At 48.3% G+C, this 18,708-nt stretch overlaps 1 protein-coding gene across 1 annotated transcript in view; it reads left to right on the plus strand.

The window, feature by feature from the left end:
• Window positions 1–18,492, plus strand: part of NAPRT (nicotinate phosphoribosyltransferase) — a 34,550-nt gene extending 16,058 nt beyond the window's left edge. The window contains 8 exon segments of the mRNA XM_075272038.1: window positions 136–332; window positions 424–564; window positions 3,519–3,603; window positions 4,947–5,027; window positions 5,239–5,341; window positions 6,838–6,995; window positions 7,222–7,329; window positions 17,952–18,492. Coding sequence (XP_075128139.1) covers window positions 136–332; window positions 424–564; window positions 3,519–3,603; window positions 4,947–5,027; window positions 5,239–5,341; window positions 6,838–6,995; window positions 7,222–7,329; window positions 17,952–18,020 — 942 coding nt within the window. The 3' untranslated portion in view covers window positions 18,021–18,492.
• The last annotated feature ends 216 nt before the right edge of the window (window positions 18,493–18,708 follow it).

Below are 18,708 nucleotides of genomic sequence, written 5' to 3' on the forward strand. Positions count from 1 at the left end.
TCCTCACTATATAGAGGATAGACCTCCAATACCAGGACCCCTCACTCTCGGTGACCTCTGCAGTTTCCATGACCTTACGGCGCCCCCTTGTTGTTGTAATCTCTGTGTTATATGTTGATATTTTTTTCCCATCAGGCTTTGCAGCCGGCCGGCGGGCTCGGCGGGCTCGTGGATTTCCTGTCGCTGTCTCAGTCTTGTCTGCAGAGAGTTTGTCTCCTGCTGCAGATTCCTCCGCAGAGAACCAACCCCGGGGAGTTGGCGGCCTTCGTGTCCTACGCCATCGCCTTCCCCCTGAACTTCCTGGTGGTGGTGGACACCTATAGCGTGATGATGTAAGCGCGGCCACGGGGCGCCAACACTTGTTAACTTATACTGGAAATATCTACCCCCTTTCCTCCCCAATCATTGGTTCTGTTTTGGCAGGAGCGGGATCCCCAATTTTTGTGCAGTTGCCCTGGCTTTGTATGAGTTGGGGTACAAAGCAGCTGGGGTGCGGCTGGACAGCGGAGACCTGGCCAAACAATCGGTGAAGATCCGGAAGGTCTTCAGGCAGTGCGCGGAACGGTGGGTGTCCATGGGGTGGCGGTGTGGGTGGTCATTGGGGACCCCCTTCCCAGGGTACATGAATGGTTTATCCTGCTGTATACATGGAACTCCAGTATATATGTGACCGCCTCCCCTGTAGTATACAGGTATGTGTAATCCATCCCCTGTGGTATATCTGGGACCACTTCCCTGATGTATACATGGATCATGGATACATCTAACTCTTGTATACGTGGGGCCTCCCCCCTCCCCTGTCGTATACATGGAGCCCACTCCCTCCCCTGCAGTATACGTGTCACCCCCTCCCTCCTTTGCAGTATACGTGTTACCCCCTCCCTCCTCTGCAGTATACGTGTTACTCCCTCCCTCCTCTGCAGTATACGTGTCACCCCCTCCCTCCTCTATAGCATACGTGTCCCCCCTCCCTCCTCTGCAGTATACGTGTCACCCCCCTCCCTCCTCTGTAGTATACGTGTCACCCCCTCCCTCCCCTGCAGTATACGTGTCACCCCCTCCCTCCTCTGTAGTATACGTGTCACCCCCCTCCCTCCTCTGTAGTATACGTGTCACCCCCTCCCTCCCCTGCAGTATACGTGTCACCCCCTCCCTCCTCTGTTGTATACGTGTCACCCCCTCCCTCCACTGTAGTATACGTGTCACCCCCTCCCTCCTCTGTAGTATACGTGTCACCCCCTCCCTCCCCTGCAGTATACGTGTCACCCCCTCCCTCCTCTGTAGCATACGTGTCCCCCCTCCCTCCTCTGTAGTATACGTGACCCCCCTCCCTCTGCAGTATACGTGCCTCCCACTCCCTCCCCTGCAGTATACGTGTCACCCCCTCTCTCCTCTGCAGTATACGTGTCTCCCACTCCCTCCCCTGCAGTATACGTGTCACCCCCTCCCTCCTCTGCAGTATTCGTGTCTCCCCCTCCCTCCTCTGCAGTATACGTGTCACCCCCTCCCTCCCCTGCAGTATACTTGTCTCCCCTCCTCCCCTGCAGTATACGTGTCACCCTCCCTCCTCTGCAGTATACGTGTCACCCCCTCCCTCCCCTTCAGTATACGTGTCACCCACTCCCTCCTCTGTAGTACACGTGCCCCCCTCCCTCCTCTGCAGTATACGTGTCACCCCCTCCCTCCTCTGCAGTATACGTGCCCCCCTCCCTCCTCTGTAGTATACGTGTCACCCCCTCCCTCCTCTGCAGTATACGTGTCACCCCTCCCTCCTCTGTAGTATACGTTTCACCCCTCCCTCCTCTGTAGTATACGTGTCACCCCCTCCCTCCTCTGCAGTATTCGTGTGACCCCCTCCCTCCCCTGCAGTATACGTGTCTCCCCCTCCCTCCTCTGTAGGATACGTGTCTCCCCTTCCCTCCTCTGCAGTATACGTGTCACCCCTCCCTCCTCTGTAGTATACGTGTCACCCCTCCCTCCTCTGTAGTATACGTGTCACCCCCTCCCTCCTCTGCAGTATTCGTGTGACCCCTCCCTCCCCTGCAGTATACGTGTCTCCCCCTCCCTCCTCTGCAGTATACGTGTCACCCCCTCCCTCCCCTGCAGTATACGTGTCACCCCCTCCCTCCTCTGCAGTATTCGTGTGACCCCTCCCTCTCCTGCAGTATACGTGTCTCCCCCTCCCTCCTCTGCAGTATACGTGTCACTCCCTCCCCTGCAGTATACGTGTCCCCCCTCCCTCCTCTGTAGTAAACGTGTGACCCACTCCCTCCCCTGCAGTATACGTGTCACCCCCTCCCTCCTCTGTAGTATACGTGTGACCCACTCCCTCCCCTGCAGTATACGTGTATCTCCCCTCCCTTCCCTGCAGTATACGTGTCTCCTCCTCCCTCTTCTGTAGTATGCGTCACCCACCCCCTCCCTCCTCTGCAGTATACGTGTGACCCCTCCCTCCCCTGCAGTATACGTGTCTCCCCCTCCCTCCCCTGCAGTATACGTGTCTCCCCCTCCCTCCCCTGCAGTATACGTGTCACTCCCTCCTCTGTAGTATACGTGTGACCCACTCCCTCCCCTGCAGTATACGTGTATCTCCCCTCCCTTCCCTGCAGTATACGTGTCTCCACCTCCCTCTTCTGTAGTATATGTGTCACCCACCCCCTCCCTCCTCTGCAGTATACGTGTCACCCCCACCTTCCTCTGCAGTATACGTGTCACCCAGCCCCTCCCTCCTCTGCAGTATACGTATCACCCCCTCCCTCCCCTGCAGTATACGTGTCACCCCCTCCCTCCCCTGCAGTATACGTGTCACCCCCTCCCTCCTCTGCAGTATACGTGTCACCCCCTCCCTCCCCTGCAGTATACGTGTCACCCCCTCCCTCCTCTGCAGTATACGTGTCACCCCCTCCCTCCTCTGTAGTACACGTGTCACCCCCTCCCTCCTCTGCAGTATACGTGTCACCCCCTCCCTCCCCTGCAGTATACGTGTCACCCCCTCCCTCCCCTGCAGTATACGTGTCACCCCCTCCCTCCCCTGCAGTATACGTGTCACCCCCTCCCTCCCCTGCAGTATACGTGTCACCCCCTCCCTCCCCTGCAGTATACGTGTCACCCCCTCCCTCCTCTGCAGTATACGTGTCACCCCCTCCCTCCCCTGCAGTATACGTGTCACCCCCTCCCTCCTCTGTAGTACACGTGTCACCCCCTCCCTCCTCTGCAGTATACGTGTCACCCCCTCCCTCCTCTGTAGTATACGTGTCACCCCCTCCCTCCCCTGCAGTATACGTGTCACCCCCTCCCTCCTCTGCAGTATACGTGTCACCCCCTCCCTCCCCTGCAGTATACGTGTCCCCCCTCCCTCCTCTGCAGTATACGTGTCACCCCCTCTCTCCCCTGCATTATACGTGTCACCCCCTCCCTCCCCTGCAGTATACGTGTCACCCCCTCCCTCCTCTGTAGTACACGTGTCACTCCCTCCCTCCTCTGTAGTATACGTGTTACCCCTCTCCTCCATCTTTTAGGTTTGAGGCTCCATGTTTCAGCACGTTGACGATCGCCGTCAGTAACAATATCAGCGAGAAGAGTCTGAAGCTTCTGACTCAAGCGGTGAGCGCACTATTACCCTGCGTAGTCCTGCGCCCCCTACAGGCTGCCCCATCTAACCTAAAACTTGCCCTGATACATAAACAGTCACTGGCCAGAGACATCCTATTAGATCACCAGTGATTGTGGTCATAGTAATAATGGCCGTGGATCTTAAAGTAACAGCGCGCTGGTAATCTAAACGTCTCTTAAAGGGGTTGTCCCATCACAAGGCTCCTATCTATACTGCTAGTTTATGTGGATATAAGACTTTTCCTAAATACGCTGCTTTATCAAAACTGCTTTGTTTCGCCGCTATCTTACTTTATTCACTTCATTGTTTACACTGCGTTTCCATGGCCCTTGGGATTATCTGCTCAAGTGTCAAGTGATGTCGCTGCCTGCTCTCAGGGGGGGAGGGGCTGGGAGCAGCTCTGAGCTGTTTGTATCTGATAAGTAAGGAGCTCCTCAGATAGGGAAGGGGGGAGGTGAGAGCTCCGGGATTTCTGAGTCACCTCCTCAGTCGGTTTAATTGAATTCGGCTGATAAGGGCTGAGATAGGGAGTCCATTACCTCTGTGTGTAATGCAAACTGACTCAAATCCAGCTCTGCTACATCAGCTTCACACTGTGGTAATTCATTTACAACCAATCCCGTGCAAGTGAAACCCCGCCCACCAATTTGCCGAGAGAAGCAGGAAGTGAAGAGAGCACAACAGCCTGCAGATTAGTGAACAAGCGTCATGGGAATACCCCTTTAATTTATCAGTCAGTCACAGCTCTGATTGTCTGATACAGAGCTCCAAACCCTCTGCATGATGATAAAATTGTCACTACTCTGAACCATCACTATGAGGAGGTGTGTATGTAGCTCCTGAGCTCCCTCTAGTGGTGACTGTATATAATCAGTCTGCGGTCAGCTCCTGAGCTCCCTCTAGTGGTGACTGTATATAATCAGCGTGCGGTCAGCTCCTGAGCTCCCTCTAGTGGTGACTGTATATAATCAGTCTGCGGTCAGCTCCTGAGCTCCCTCTAGTGGTGACTGTATATAATCAGTCTGTGGTCGGCTCCTGAGCTCCCTCTAGTGGTGACTGTATATAATCAGTCTGCGGTCAGCTCCTGAGCTCCCTCTAGTGGTGACTGTATATAATCAGTCTGTGGTCGGCTCCTGAGCTCCCTCTAGTGGTGACTGTATATAATCAGTCTGCGGTCAGCTCCTGAGCTCCCTCTAGTGGTGACTGTATATAATCAGTCTGCGGTCAGCTCCTGAGCTCCCTCTAGTGGTGGCTGCGGCCTGACAGGTTACCATGTATCAGATCTGACTATAACGTCCACCATTCTTTTGTGTTCTTGTCTTTGTGCTGGCAGGAGAATGAGATCAATGTGATTGGTGTAGGCACCCACCTGGTCACCTGCCCCCTGCAGCCGTCTCTGGGCTGTGTCTACAAGGTGAGATTCTCCTCTATTATAATAGGTGTGTACGTATTTGGGGGTCGGGGGATGTACTTGGTGGCCACATGCAGGGCTCAGAGAGTCGGCCATGTCTCCCATCAGGTGATCGCCGGGAGTTCAGCTCCCAAACAGGTTTTCATATAAGTGTATGTGCACATGGCCTGCGCCTTTAATTGCTCGTATCATCTGCGGATTGATGTCCTTGTAGTTGGTGCAGGTGAACGATCAACCGCGAATAAAGATCAGCGAAGACCAAGAGAAGAGCACAATACCGGGGAGTAAAGCCGTGTACAGACTGTATGATCGCTCTGGTGAGCACCAACCACAGCTGCAGAGCTGAAATCTGCTGGTCCAGTATCTACAGTCATCTGATCTGTTAGAATAGTAATCCCAGCAGAATAGTGAGCGCAGCTCTGGAGTATAATACAGGATAAGTAATGTGATGTATGTACACAGTGACTGCACCAGCAGAATAGTGAGCGCAGCTCTGGAGTATAATACAGGATCAGTAATGTAATGTATGTACACAGTGACTGTACCAGCAGAATAGTGAGCGCAGCTCTGGAGTATAATACAGGATAAGTAATGTAATGTATGTACACAGTGACTGTACCAGCAGAATAGTGAGCGCAGCTCTGGAGTATAATACAGGAGAAGTAATGTAATGTATGTACACAGTGACTGTACCAGCAGAATAGTGAGCGCAGCTCTGGAGTATAATACAGGATAAGTAATGTAATGTATGTACACAGTGACTGCACCAGCAGAATAGTCAGCGCAGCTCTGGAGTATAATACAGGATAAGTAATGTAATGTATGTACACAGTGACTGTACCAGCAGAATAGTGAGCGCAGCTCTGGAGTATAATACAGGATAAGTAATGTATGTACACAGTGACTGCACCAGCAGAATAGTGAGCGCAGCTCTGGAGTATAATACAGGATAAGTAATGTAATGTATGTACACAGTGACTGTACCAGCAGAATAGTGAGCGCAGCTCTGGAGTATAATACAGGATAAGTAATGTAATGTATGTACACAGTGACTGCACCAGCAGAATAGTGAGCGCAGCTCTGGAGTATAATACAGGATAAGTAATGTATGTACACAGTGACCAGCGGAATAGTGAGCGCAGCTCTGGAGTATAATACAGGATAAGTAATGTAATGTATGTACGCAGTGACTGTACCGGCAGAATAGTGAGCGCAGCTCTGGAGTATAATACAGGATAAGTAATGTAATGTATGTACACAGTGACTGTATCAGCAGAATAGTGAGCGCAGCTCTGGAGTATAATACAGGATAAGTAATGTAATGTATGTACACAGTGACTGCACCAGCAGAATAGTGAGCGCAGCTCTGGAGTATAATACAGGATAAGTAATGTAATGTATGTACACAGTGACTGCACCAGCAGAATAGTGAGCGCAGCTCTGGAGTATAATACAGGATAAGTAATGTAATGTATGTACACAGTGACTGTACCAGCAGAATAGTGAGCGCAGCTTTGGAGTATAATACAGGATAAGTAATGTAATGTATGTACACAGTGACTGTACCAGCAGAATAGTGAGCGCAGCTTTGGAGTATAATACAGGATAAGTAATGTAATGTATGTACACAGTGACTGTACCAGCAGAATAGTGAGCGCAGCTCTGAAGTATAATACAGGATAAGTAATGTAATGTATGTACACAGTGACTGCATCAGCAGAATAGTGAGCGCAGCTCTGGAGTATAATACAGGATTAGTCATGTTGATGTGTGTTGCACCATTATTTCCCATGCTCTGTGTCTCTGGGTACAGATCACCCTCTTCTAGATCTCATGGCGTTAGAGGAGGAGTCGCCACCTGAGTTGGGGAAGGAAGTGAAAGTCTATGAATTGTCCCGAGGTGCGGATGATGAGAGTGTGACTCCGATCAGGGCAGAATCCCTCCATCACATCTACTTCCAGCACGGACAGGTATGTATGTGCAGGATTAGGGGCAGAGATGGCGCACTATTCCCCCTGCAGGTCTTGGATGGGATAGACTTTATCTTTTTGTGGTCTGCCTGATCTCCACTGACCAGGTAGGTGACACAGGATATACATGAGGTAGGTGCAGCGGCCATTACTGCCAGGTACAACCTCAGGAGTGTTTCATTCCGCTCATTCTTTCCTTGGTCATTAATTGCTCTTATGTTTCCAGGTGGTGCGGCCTCTCCCGAAAATCACCGAGATCAGATCTTATGCCCAGAAATCTCTGAGTGGCCTCAGCCCCCAACATCGGCAGCTGGACGACCCCCCACCGTACCGGGTAAGTGGGGGTGGGCTTTATAGGAAGTACGACTGTAGGACAGGGGAATACAATCTATTACTATCTGTTATCAGCCATGTCAGGAGAGGAGAGGCCGACTGTAGGACAGGGGAATACAATCTATTACTATCTGTTATCAGCCATGTCAGGACAGGCCGACTGTAGGACAGGGGAATACAATCTATTACTATCTGTTATCAGCCATGTCAGGAGAGGAGAGGCCGACTGTAGGACAGGGGAATACAATCTATTACTATCTGTTATCAGCCATGTCAGGGGAGGAGAGGCCGACTGTAGGACAGGGGAATACAATCTATTACTATCTGTTATCAGCCATGTCAGGAGAGGAGAGGCCGACTGTAGGACAGGGGAATACAATCTATTACTATCTGTTATCAGCCATGTCAGGAGAGGAGAGGCCGACTGTAGGACAGGGGAATGCAATCTATTACTATCTGTTATCAGCCATGTCAGGAGAGGCCGACTGTAGGACAGGGGAATACAATCTATTACTATCTGTTATCAGCCATGTCAGGAGAGGCCGACTGTAGGACAGGGAGATACAATCTATTACTATCTGTTATCAGCCATGTCAGGAGAGGAGAGGCCGACTGTAGGACAGGGGAATACAATCTATTACTATCTGTTATCAGCCATGTCAGGAGAGGAGAGGCCGACTGTAGGACAGGGGAATACAATATATTACTATCTGTTATCAGCCATGTCAGGAGAGGAGAGGCCGACTGTAGGACAGGGGAATACAATCTATTACTATCTGTTATCAGCCATGTCAGGAGAGGAGAGGCCGACTGTAGGACAGGGGAATACAATATATTACTATCTGTTATCAGCCATGTCAGGAGAGGAGAGGCCGACTGTAGGACAGGAGAATACAATCTATTACTATCTGTTATCAGCCATGTCAGGAGAGGCCGACTGTAGGACAGGGGAATACAATCTATTACTATCTGTTATCAGCCATGTCAGGAGGGGAGAGGCCGACTGTAGGACAGAAGAATACAATCTATTACTATCTGTTATCAGCCATGTCAGGAGGGGAGAGGCCGACTGTAGGACAGGAGAATACAATCTATTACTATCTGTTATCAGCCATGTCAGGAGAGGAGAGGCCGACTGTAGGACAGGAGAATACAAGCTATTACTATCTGTTATCAGCCATGTCAGGAGAGGAGAGGCCGACTGTAGGACAGGGGAATACAATCTATTACTATCTGTTATCAGCCATGTCAGGAGAGGAGAGGCCGACTGTAGGACAGGGGAATGCAATCTATTACTATCTGTTATCAGCCATGTCAGGAGAGGCCGACTGTAGGACAGGGGAATACAATCTATTACTATCTGTTATCAGCCATGTCAGGAGAGGCCGACTGTAGGACAGGGAGATACAATCTATTACTATCTGTTATCAGCCATGTCAGGAGAGGAGAGGCCGACTGTAGGACAGGGGAATACAATCTATTACTATCTGTTATCAGCCATGTCAGGAGAGGAGAGGCCGACTGTAGGACAGGAGAATACAATCTATTACTATCTGTTATCAGCCATGTCAGGAGGGGAGAGGCCGACTGTAGGACAGGGGAATACAATCTATTACTATATGTTATCAGCCATGTCAGGAGAGGAGAGGCCGACTGTAGGACAGGGGAATACAATCTATTACTATCTGTTATCAGCCATGTCAGGAGAGGCCGACTGTAGGACAGGGAGATACAATCTATTACTATCTGTTATCAGCCATGTCAGGAGAGGAGAGGCCGACTGTAGGACAGGGGAATACAATCTATTACTATCTGTTATCAGCCATGTCAGGAGAGGAGAGGCCGACTGTAGGACAGGGGAATACAATATATTACTATCTGTTATCAGCCATGTCAGGAGAGGAGAGGCCGACTGTAGGACAGGGGAATACAATCTATTACTATCTGTTATCAGCCATGTCAGGAGAGGAGAGGCCGACTGTAGGACAGGGGAATACAATATATTACTATCTGTTATCAGCCATGTCAGGAGAGGAGAGGCCGACTGTAGGACAGGAGAATACAATCTATTACTATCTGTTATCAGCCATGTCAGGAGAGGCCGACTGTAGGACAGGGGAATACAATCTATTACTATCTGTTATCAGCCATGTCAGGAGGGGAGAGGCCGACTGTAGGACAGAAGAATACAATCTATTACTATCTGTTATCAGCCATGTCAGGAGGGGAGAGGCCGACTGTAGGACAGGAGAATACAATCTATTACTATCTGTTATCAGCCATGTCAGGAGAGGAGAGGCCGACTGTAGGACAGGAGAATACAAGCTATTACTATCTGTTATCAGCCATGTCAGGAGAGGAGAGGCCGACTGTAGGACAGGGGAATACAATCTATTACTATCTGTTATCAGCCATGTCAGGAGAGGAGAGGCCGACTGTAGGACAGGGGAATGCAATCTATTACTATCTGTTATCAGCCATGTCAGGAGAGGCCGACTGTAGGACAGGGGAATACAATCTATTACTATCTGTTATCAGCCATGTCAGGAGAGGCCGACTGTAGGACAGGGAGATACAATCTATTACTATCTGTTATCAGCCATGTCAGGAGAGGAGAGGCCGACTGTAGGACAGGGGAATACAATCTATTACTATCTGTTATCAGCCATGTCAGGAGAGGAGAGGCCGACTGTAGGACAGGAGAATACAATCTATTACTATCTGTTATCAGCCATGTCAGGAGGGGAGAGGCCGACTGTAGGACAGGGGAATACAATCTATTACTATATGTTATCAGCCATGTCAGGAGAGGAGAGGCCGACTGTAGGACAGGGGAATACAATCTATTACTATCTGTTATCAGCCATGTCAGGAGGGGAGAGGCCGACTGTAGGACAGGAGAATACAATCTATTACTATATGTTATCAGCCATGTCAGGAGAGGAGAGGCCGACTGTAGGACAGAGGAATACAATCTATTACTATCTGTTATCAGCCATGTCAGGAGAGGAGAGGCCGACTGTAGGACAGGGGAATACAATCTATTACTATCTGTTATCAGCCATGTCAGGAGAGGAGAGGCCGACTGTACGACAGGGGAATACAATCTATTACTATCTGTTATCAGCCATGTCAGGAGAGGAGAGGCCGACTGTAGGACAGGGGAATACAATCTATTACTATCTGTTATCAGCCATGTCAGGAGAGGAGAGGCCGACTGTAGGACAGGAGAATACAATCTATTACTATCTGTTATCAGCCATGTCAGGAGAGGAGAGGCCGACTGTAGGACAGGAGAATACAATCTATTACTATCTGTTATCAGCCATGTCAGGAGGGGAGAGGCCGACTGTAGGACAGGAGAATACAATCTATTACTATCTGTTATCAGCCATGTCAGGAGAGGCCGACTGTAGGACAGGGAGATACAATCTATTACTATCTGTTATCAGCCATGTCAGGAGAGGCTGACTGTAGGACAGGGGAATACAATCTATTACTATCTGTTATCAGCCATGTCAGGAGAGGAGAGGCCGACTGTAGGACAGGAGAATACAATCTATTACTATCTGGTATCAGCCATGTCAGGAGAGGAGAGGTCGACTGTAGGACAGGAGAATACAATCTATTACTATCTGTTATCAGCCATGTCAGGAGAGGCCGACTGTAGGACAGGAGAATACAATCTATTACTATCTGTTATCAGCCATGTCAGGAGAGGAGAGGCCGACTGTAGGACAGGAGAATACAATCTATTACTATCTGTTATCAGCCATGTCAGTAGAGGAGAGGCCGACTGTAGGACAGGAGAATACAATCTATTACTATCTGTTATCAGCCATGTCAGTAGAGGAGAGGCCGACTGTAGGACAGGAGAATACAATCTATTACTATCTGTTATCAGCTATGTCAGGAGAGGCCGACTGTAGGACAGGAGAATACAATCTATTACTATCTGTTATCAGCCATGTCAGGAGAGGAGAGGCCGACTGTAGGACAGGAGAATACAATCTATTACTATCTGTTATCAGCCATGTCAGGAGAGGCCGACTGTAGGACAGGAGAATACAATCTATTACTATCTGTTATCAGCCATGTCAGGAGAGGAGAGGCCGACTGTAGGACAGGGGAATACAATCTATTACTATCTGTTATCAGCCATGTCAGGAGAGGAGAGGCCGACTGTAGGAAAGGGGAATACAATCTATTACTATCTGTTATCAGCCATGTCAGGAGAGGCCGACTGTAGGACAGGGGAATACAATCTATTACTATCTGTTATCAGCCATGTCAGAAGAGGCCGACTGTAGGACAGGGGAATACAATCTATTACTATCTGTTATCAGCCATGTTAGGAGAGGAGAGGCCGACTGTAGGACAGGAGAATACAATCTATTACTATCTGTTATCAGCCATGTCAGGAGAGGAGAGGCCGACTGTACGACAGGGGAATACAATCTATTACTATCTGTTATCAGCCATGTCAGGAGAGGCCGACTGTAGGACAGGGGAATACAATCTATTACTATCTGTTATCAGCCATGTCAGGAGAGGCCGACTGTAGGACAGGGGAATACAATCTATTACTATCTGTTATCAGCCATGTCAGGAGAGGAGAGGCTGACTGTACGACAGGGGAATACAATCTATTACTATCTGTTATCAGCCATGTCAGGAGAGGCCGACTGTAGGACAGGGGAATACAATCTATTACTATCTGTTATCAGCCATGTCAGGAGAGGAGAGGCCGACTGTAGGACAGGGGAATACAATCTATTACTATCTGTTATCAGCCATGTCAGGAGAGGCCGACTGTAGGTCAGGAGAATACAATCTATTACTATCTGTTATCAGCCATGTCAGGAGAAGAGAGGCCGACTGTAGGACAGGGGAATACAATCTATTACTATCTGTTATCAGCCATGTCAGGAGAGGCCGACTGTAGGACAGGGGAATACAATCTATTACTATCTGTTATCAGCCATGTCAGGAGAAGAGAGGCCGACTGTAGGACAGGGGAATACAATCTATTACTATCTGTTATCAGCCATGTCAGGAGAGGCCGACTGTAGGACAGGGGAATACAATCTATTACTATCTGTTATCAGCTATGTCAGGAGAGGCCGACTGTAGGACAGGGGAATACAATCTATTACTATCTGTTATCAGCCATGTCAGGAGAGGAGAGGCCGACTGTAGGACAGGAGAATACAATCTATTACTATCTGTTATCAGCCATGTCAGGAGGGGAGAGGCCGACTGTAGGACAGGAGAATACAATCTATTACTATCTGTTATCAGCCATGTCAGGAGAGGAGAGGCCGACTGTAGGACAGGGGAATACAATCTATTACTATCTGTTATCAGCCATGTCAGGAGAGGAGAGGCCGACTGTAGGACAGGGGAATACAATCTATTACTATCTGTTATCAGCCATGTCAGGAGAGGAGAGGCCGACTGTAGGACAGGGGAATACAATCTATTACTATCTGTTATCAGCCATGTCAGGAGAGGCCGACTGTAGGATAGGGGAATACAATCTATTACTATCTGTTATCAGCCATGTCAGGAGAGGAGAGGCCGACTGTAGGACAGGGGAATACAATCTATTACTATCTGTTATCAGCCATGTCAGGAGAGGAGAGGCCGACTGTAGGACAGGAGAATACAATCTATTACTATCTGTTATCAGCCATGTCAGGAGAGGCCGACTGTAGGACAGGGGAATACAATCTATTACTATCTGTTATCATCCATGTCAGGAGGGGAGAGGCCGACTGTAGGACAGGAGAATACAATCTATTACTATCTGTTATCATCCATGTCAGGAGGGGCCGACTGTAGGACACGGGAATACAATCTATTACTATCTGTTATCAGCCGTGTCAGGAGAGGAGAGGCCGACTGTAGGACAGGGGGATACAATCTATTACTATCTGTTATCAGCCATGTCAGGAGAGGAGAGGCCGACTGTAGGACAGGGGAATACAATCTATTACTATCTGTTATCAGCCATGTCAGGAGAGGAGAGGCCGACTGTAGGACAGGAGAATACAATCTATTACTATCTGTTATCAGCCGTGTCAGGAGAGGAGAGGCCGACTGTAGGACAGGGGAATACAATCTATTACTATCTGTTATCAGCCGTGTCAGGAGAGGCGAGGCCGACTGTAGGACAGGGGAATACAATCTATTACTATCTGTTATCAGCCGTGTCAGGAGAGGAGAGGCCGACTGTAGGACAGGGGGATACAATCTATTACTATCTGTTATCAGCCATGTCAGGAGAGGCCGACTGTAGGACAGGAGAATACAATCTATTACTATCTGTTATCAGCCATGTCAGGAGAGGCCGACTGTAGGACAGGAGAATACAATCTATTACTATCTGTTATCAGCCATGTCAGGAGAGGCCGACTGTAGGACAGGAGAATACAATCTATTACTATCTGTTATCAGCCATGTCAGGAGAGGAGAGGCCGACTGTAGGACAGGAGAATACAATCTATTACTATCTGTTATCAGCCATGTCAGGAGAGGAGAGGCCGACTGTAGGACAGGGGGATACAATCTATTACTATCTGTTATCAGCCATGTCAGGAGAGGAAAGGCCGACTGTAGGACAAGGGAATACAATCTATTACTATCTGTTATCAGCCATGTCAGGAGAGGAGAGGCCGACTGTAGGACAGGAGAATACAATCTATTACTATCTGTTATCAGCCATGTCAGGAGAGGAGAGGCCGACTGTAGGACAGGGGAATACAATCTATTACTATCTGTTATCAGCCAGGAGGGGAGAGGCCGACTGTAGGACAGGAGAATACAATCTATTACTATCTGTTATCAGCCATGTCAGGAGGGGAGAGGCCGACTGTAGGACAGGAGAATACAATCTATTACTATCTGTTATCAGCCATGTCAGGAGAGGCCGACTGTAGGACAGGGAGATACAATCTATTACTATCTGTTATCAGCCATGTCAGGAGAGGCTGACTGTAGGACAGGGGAATACAATCTATTACTATCTGTTATCAGCCATGTCAGGAGAGGAGAGGCCGACTGTAGGACAGGAGAATACAATCTATTACTATCTGGTATCAGCCATGTCAGGAGAGGAGAGGTCGACTGTAGGACAGGAGAATACAATCTATTACTATCTGTTATCAGCCATGTCAGGAGAGGCCGACTGTAGGACAGGAGAATACAATCTATTACTATCTGTTATCAGCCATGTCAGGAGAGGAGAGGCCGACTGTAGGACAGGAGAATACAATCTATTACTATCTGTTATCAGCCATGTCAGTAGAGGAGAGGCCGACTGTAGGACAGGAGAATACAATCTATTACTATCTGTTATCAGCCATGTCAGTAGAGGAGAGGCCGACTGTAGGACAGGAGAATACAATCTATTACTATCTGTTATCAGCTATGTCAGGAGAGGCCGACTGTAGGACAGGAGAATACAATCTATTACTATCTGTTATCAGCCATGTCAGGAGAGGAGAGGCCGACTGTAGGACAGGAGAATACAATCTATTACTATCTGTTATCAGCCATGTCAGGAGAGGCCGACTGTAGGACAGGAGAATACAATCTATTACTATCTGTTATCAGCCATGTCAGGAGAGGAGAGGCCGACTGTAGGACAGGGGAATACAATCTATTACTATCTGTTATCAGCCATGTCAGGAGAGGAGAGGCCGACTGTAGGACAGGGGAATACAATCTATTACTATCTGTTATCAGCCATGTCAGGAGAGGCCGACTGTAGGACAGGGGAATACAATCTATTACTATCTGTTATCAGCCATGTCAGAAGAGGCCGACTGTAGGACAGGGGAATACAATCTATTACTATCTGTTATCAGCCATGTTAGGAGAGGAGAGGCCGACTGTAGGACAGGAGAATACAATCTATTACTATCTGTTATCAGCCATGTCAGGAGAGGAGAGGCCGACTGTACGACAGGGGAATACAATCTATTACTATCTGTTATCAGCCATGTCAGGAGAGGCCGACTGTAGGACAGGGGAATACAATCTATTACTATCTGTTATCAGCCATGTCAGGAGAGGCCGACTGTAGGACAGGGGAATACAATCTATTACTATCTGTTATCAGCCATGTCAGGAGAGGAGAGGCTGACTGTACGACAGGGGAATACAATCTATTACTATCTGTTATCAGCCATGTCAGGAGAGGCCGACTGTAGGACAGGGGAATACAATCTATTACTATCTGTTATCAGCCATGTCAGGAGAGGAGAGGCCGACTGTAGGACAGGGGAATACAATCTATTACTATCTGTTATCAGCCATGTCAGGAGAGGCCGACTGTAGGTCAGGAGAATACAATCTATTACTATCTGTTATCAGCCATGTCAGGAGAAGAGAGGCCGACTGTAGGACAGGGGAATACAATCTATTACTATCTGTTATCAGCCATGTCAGGAGAAGAGAGGCCGACTGTAGGACAGGGGAATACAATCTATTACTATCTGTTATCAGCCATGTCAGGAGAGGCCGACTGTAGGACAGGGGAATACAATCTATTACTATCTGTTATCAGCTATGTCAGGAGAGGCCGACTGTAGGACAGGGGAATACAATCTATTACTATCTGTTATCAGCCATGTCAGGAGAGGAGAGGCCGACTGTAGGACAGGAGAATACAATCTATTACTATCTGTTATCAGCCATGTCAGGAGGGGAGAGGCCGACTGTAGGACAGGAGAATACAATCTATTACTATCTGTTATCAGCCATGTCAGGAGAGGAGAGGCCGACTGTAGGACAGGGGAATACAATCTATTACTATCTGTTATCAGCCATGTCAGGAGAGGAGAGGCCGACTGTAGGACAGGGGAATACAATCTATTACTATCTGTTATCAGCCATGTCAGGAGAGGAGAGGCCGACTGTAGGACAGGGGAATACAATCTATTACTATCTGTTATCAGCCATGTCAGGAGAGGCCGACTGTAGGATAGGGGAATACAATCTATTACTATCTGTTATCAGCCATGTCAGGAGAGGAGAGGCCGACTGTAGGACAGGGGAATACAATCTATTACTATCTGTTATCAGCCATGTCAGGAGAGGAGAGGCCGACTGTAGGACAGGAGAATACAATCTATTACTATCTGTTATCAGCCATGTCAGGAGAGGCCGACTGTAGGACAGGGGAATACAATCTATTACTATCTGTTATCATCCATGTCAGGAGGGGAGAGGCCGACTGTAGGACAGGAGAATACAATCTATTACTATCTGTTATCATCCATGTCAGGAGGGGCCGACTGTAGGACACGGGAATACAATCTATTACTATCTGTTATCAGCCGTGTCAGGAGAGGAGAGGCCGACTGTAGGACAGGGGGATACAATCTATTACTATCTGTTATCAGCCATGTCAGGAGAGGAGAGGCCGACTGTAGGACAGGGGAATACAATCTATTACTATCTGTTATCAGCCATGTCAGGAGGGGAGAGGCCGACTGTAGGACAGGAGAATACAATCTATTACTATCTGTTATCAGCCGTGTCAGGAGAGGAGAGGCCGACTGTAGGACAGTGGAATACAATCTATTACTATCTGTTATCAGCCGTGTCAGGAGAGGCGAGGCCGACTGTAGGACAGGGGAATACAATCTATTACTATCTGTTATCAGCCGTGTCAGGAGAGGAGAGGCCGACTGTAGGACAGGGGGATACAATCTATTACTATCTGTTATCAGCCATGTCAGGAGAGGCCGACTGTAGGACAGGAGAATACAATCTATTACTATCTGTTATCAGCCATGTCAGGAGAGGCCGACTGTAGGACAGGAGAATACAATCTATTACTATCTGTTATCAGCCATGTCAGGAGAGGCCGACTGTAGGACAGGAGAATACAATCTATTACTATCTGTTATCAGCCATGTCAGGAGAGGAGAGGCCGACTGTAGGACAGGAGAATACAATCTATTACTATCTGTTATCAGCCATGTCAGGAGAGGAGAGGCCGACTGTAGGACAGGGGGATACAATCTATTACTATCTGTTATCAGCCATGTCAGGAGAGGAAAGGCCGACTGTAGGACAAGGGAATACAATCTATTACTATCTGTTATCAGCCATGTCAGGAGAGGAGAGGCCGACTGTAGGACAGGAGAATACAATCTATTACTATCTGTTATCAGCCATGTCAGGAGAGGAGAGGCCGACTGTAGGACAGGGGAATACAATCTATTACTATCTGTTATCAGCCAGGAGGGGAGAGGCCGACTGTAGGACAGGAGAATACAATCTATTACTATCTGTTATCAGCCATGTCAGGAGGGGAGAGGCCGACTGTAGGACAGGAGAATACAATCTATTACTATCTGTTATCAGCCATGTCAGGAGAGGAGAGGCCGACTGTAGGACAGGGGAATACAATCTATTACTATCTGTTATCAGCCATGTCAGGAGAGGAGAGGCCGACTGTAGGACAGGGGAATACAATAACATCCTGGACAACCCTTATAGGCCCAAATGGTTTTTAGCCATTAACCTACAATCTCTCAGTTATCTGCTGCCCTGTTTATTTTTTATCTTGCATTATGTCTCAGCTGCCTCATCTCTTCTTGGTTGCAGGTGGCAGTCACGGAGCGGCTTCACAATCTCTTTTCCACCCTGCGGAGGGGCAGCCGCCATTTGCAGTGATAGTAGATGCCACTATGTTCTTCACATGATGAGATGTACCAGGAGGTCGGGCAGGGATGATTCACGGGTTTTGTCTCCAGTACAAGACCAGTCTGCACCAGTATAACCATAGACTACCCCTCCTCCACCTCACACTGAAATGATTTATGAAGAAATCCACTACATTTCCTCCTCCAGATCCTCATACCTTCTCTGAAGTTACTGCAAGCTGTCTTATTTTCCTACTTTTGATGGAAAATTGGGTTACAACTCATGTATTGCTGCTATTAAAAATTACAGCCGTTGTCACCCAGCTTTCCTGAACCCATTCTGTGAATTACATGGACAACCAGCCATTAAGTCCTTTTTCTTTGATGGCTCTGCTAAACCTGCCTTGGTCTATACAGTAAAGCTAACACGTGAACTGCCCTATCTGCTGCCTCTAGTGGCCGATGTTATCATGGCAATACTTTAATAATTTTGTAATAGAAACCTAATCAGATGTTTATAAGAAGTTTATAATAAAGTGATTTTATTGTTGTATTCTCAGGATTTGTTTCCTTTCGACCCCTGGGTTGTGTAAAGCGCTGGTCACACTGTACAGGTTGGGACATGGCAGCCTGGAGTCATGTCTTCTGTCTGCAATGATGTATGCAATGATGAAATCACCACAGAAGCAGAAAGTGCACAGAGGTATTTGCACCAATCA

Source organism: Leptodactylus fuscus, chromosome 4 (assembly GCF_031893055.1).
Source record: "Leptodactylus fuscus isolate aLepFus1 chromosome 4, aLepFus1.hap2, whole genome shotgun sequence".
NCBI classification, from domain to species: Eukaryota; Metazoa; Chordata; class Amphibia; order Anura; family Leptodactylidae; genus Leptodactylus; species Leptodactylus fuscus.